General features: G+C 40.1%; 2 protein-coding genes across 2 annotated transcripts; both read right to left on the bottom strand.

Moving 5' to 3' along the window:
* Positions 1-743: 743 nt before the first annotated feature.
* LOC105559386 (caspase-1-like) lies at positions 744-1,277 on the bottom strand. Its single transcript, XM_012007622.1, has one exon. It carries the CDS (start codon positions 1,275-1,277, stop codon positions 744-746), a length of 534 nt encoding a protein of 177 aa, XP_011863012.1.
* A 299-nt stretch (positions 1,278-1,576) lies between these two features.
* Positions 1,577-2,221, bottom strand: LOC105559383 (caspase-like). Its single transcript, XM_012007620.1, has one exon. The coding sequence runs from the start codon at positions 2,132-2,134 to the stop codon at positions 1,577-1,579; it is 558 nt and encodes a 185-aa protein (XP_011863010.1). The 5' UTR covers positions 2,135-2,221.
* Positions 2,222-2,237: the final 16 nt, after the last annotated feature.

Raw genomic sequence — 2,237 nt, 5'->3', positions numbered from 1 at the left:
TTGTATCAAACATTGCAGAACCTTGTAAAATTGTAGTACTAAAATCAACCACGAGTCAAATTAAACAGATATATACTGTAGGAATTGAGAATTCTATCATATACATGTTTGTCAGATGTGTTGCGTCCTCGCTACAGGTGTTCCGCATGTAACGTATTTATTTTCAAGACGAGATGCCCTTGTTATTGCGAGCGACGGTCGAAAGCGTTAAACTCAAACGTGTCGGAGTTTAGCGTATCGATATCTAATTGGCCCACGTAAGCAGTGGCCAAGATAATAAAGCCGTACCTCGGGAGCCGAAAAGGCAGACGTTAGAATTCGGAGAAAGGAGATAGACGTGCCCCGGTTAGCTCCAACATAACGTGCGAGTCGCGAATCTATTGTAACATTTAGTCGATATTAAATAGAACTGAGTTGATTTTTTCATAATCCGATTAAATATTCATTCCAACGATTTCCGACATCCGCAAATCCTACAATTTTGATCCACGTTGCTCTTTTACGTGGATCAGTAGATCGTGCAGCATTTTTCTTCAGTTTTGTCAATCTCGAAGATGTCCGGTTCAAGAATTTTTCACACTTTCAAGAAACATCGAAAAATTAGATTTTGCTCCTAAACCTTCCTCTATGAGGAAGCCATGTGCAAATTTCTAATTTGCACACTTTTTCAACTATACTTGAAAGCTGATCCTCTTTGGTTTTTGCAAATTTAGGCAACTCAATAAATATAAAGTAAAAATCTTTTAGATCATGTTGATTATCATATTTTTCTCGCTCCCATGAGTTAGCACAATGATGCAGAGACAGTCATTATCCGTATGATCGAGCTTGCTCACGTCTTGTATCATGTCCACAACTTTGCTATGCGTGAAGTCATTGTAAATTTCCACGTCAAATCCAAGATTCCTGAAAGTTACTTCCAGTCTCTTGGCGTCCAATAATGAACCCTTCCGTTGGGAAGAAAAGTTAAATCTCTCGTGATTGAATATTAAGCACTTGCCGCGATTTTTATGATTCATATTATAGCAATCGGCGTCCTTTGATACCGCCGTAAATGCACCGGGTTCTTCGATGGTACAAGTAGGATCTTCCGTTACTGGGACTGTGACTTTAGCGTCGATTGTGTCTATTTTTTTCTCATTAGCTTGGGCTTTGGATGTTCCCGCGACAGCGAAACTGGCCGTAAAAGGCTCATACTGCTCTTCTGATATCTGTACGAAACTTCGACTACGGTACTCGTCGAATAATGCATATACGTGTACGCACGGGACAGACATTGGTCCCCGTACGCGTGTTTCAACATGATATAGGCCTTGTGTTTGTCACTTAGAAATTTCGCTAAGCTGTGTACAGATGGTACAGCATTTTTCTTCAGTTTTGTCAATCTCGAAGATGTCCGGTTCAAGAATTTTTCACACTTTCAAGAAACATCGAAAAATTAGATTTTGCTCCTAAACCTTCCTCTATGAGGAAGCCATGTGCAAATTTCTAATTTGCACTTTTTCAACTATACTTGAAAGCTGATTTTTACTTTTTTGAAATTTAGGCAACTCAATAAGTATAAAGTAAAAATCTTTTAGATCATGTTGATTATCATATTTTTCTCGCTCCCATGAGTTAGCACAATGATGCAGAGACAGTCATTATCCGTATGATCGAGCTTGCTCACGTCTTGTATCATGTCCACAACTTTGCTATGCGTGAAGTCATTGTAAATTTCCACGTCAAATCCAAGATTCCTGAAAGTTACTTCCAGTCTCTTGGCGTCCAATAATGAACCCTTCCGTTGGGAAGAAAAGTTAAATCTCTCGTGATTGAATATTAAGCACTTGCCGCGATTTTTATGATTCATATTATAGCAATCGGCGTCCTTTGATACCGCCGTAAATGCACCGGGTTCTTCGATGGTACAAGTAGGATCTTCCGTTACTGGGACTGTGACTTTAGCGTCGATTGTGTCTATTTTTTTCTCATTAGCTTGGGCTTTGGATGTTCCCGCGACAGCGAAACTGGCCGTAAAAGGCTCATACTGCTCTTCTGATATCTGTACGAAACTTCGACTACGGTACTCGTCGAATAATGCATACGTGTACGCACGGGACAGACATTGGTCCCCGTACGCGTGTTTCAACATGATATAGGCCTTGTGTTTGTCACTTAGAAATTTCGCTAAGCTGTGTACAGATGGTACAGCATTTTTCTTCAGTTTTGTCAATCTCGAAGATGTCTGGTTCAAG

This window comes from Vollenhovia emeryi, unplaced genomic scaffold, assembly GCF_000949405.1.
Source record: "Vollenhovia emeryi isolate VEMERY1.0 unplaced genomic scaffold, V.emery_V1.0 DF939277.1, whole genome shotgun sequence".
Taxonomy (NCBI): Eukaryota; Metazoa; Arthropoda; class Insecta; order Hymenoptera; family Formicidae; genus Vollenhovia; species Vollenhovia emeryi.
Note: the sequence above shows the minus strand (reverse complement) of the source record. Positions and strands in the feature narration are given on the sequence as shown.

What these genes read in the sequence shown, in the direction of transcription:
- LOC105559383 (XM_012007620.1), bottom strand. Translation starts at nt 2,134, where the DNA reads ATGTTGAAACACGCGTACGGGGACCAATGTCTGTCCCGTGCGTACACG.
- LOC105559386 (XM_012007622.1), bottom strand. Translation starts at nt 1,277, where the DNA reads ATGTCTGTCCCGTGCGTACACGTATATGCATTATTCGACGAGTACCGT.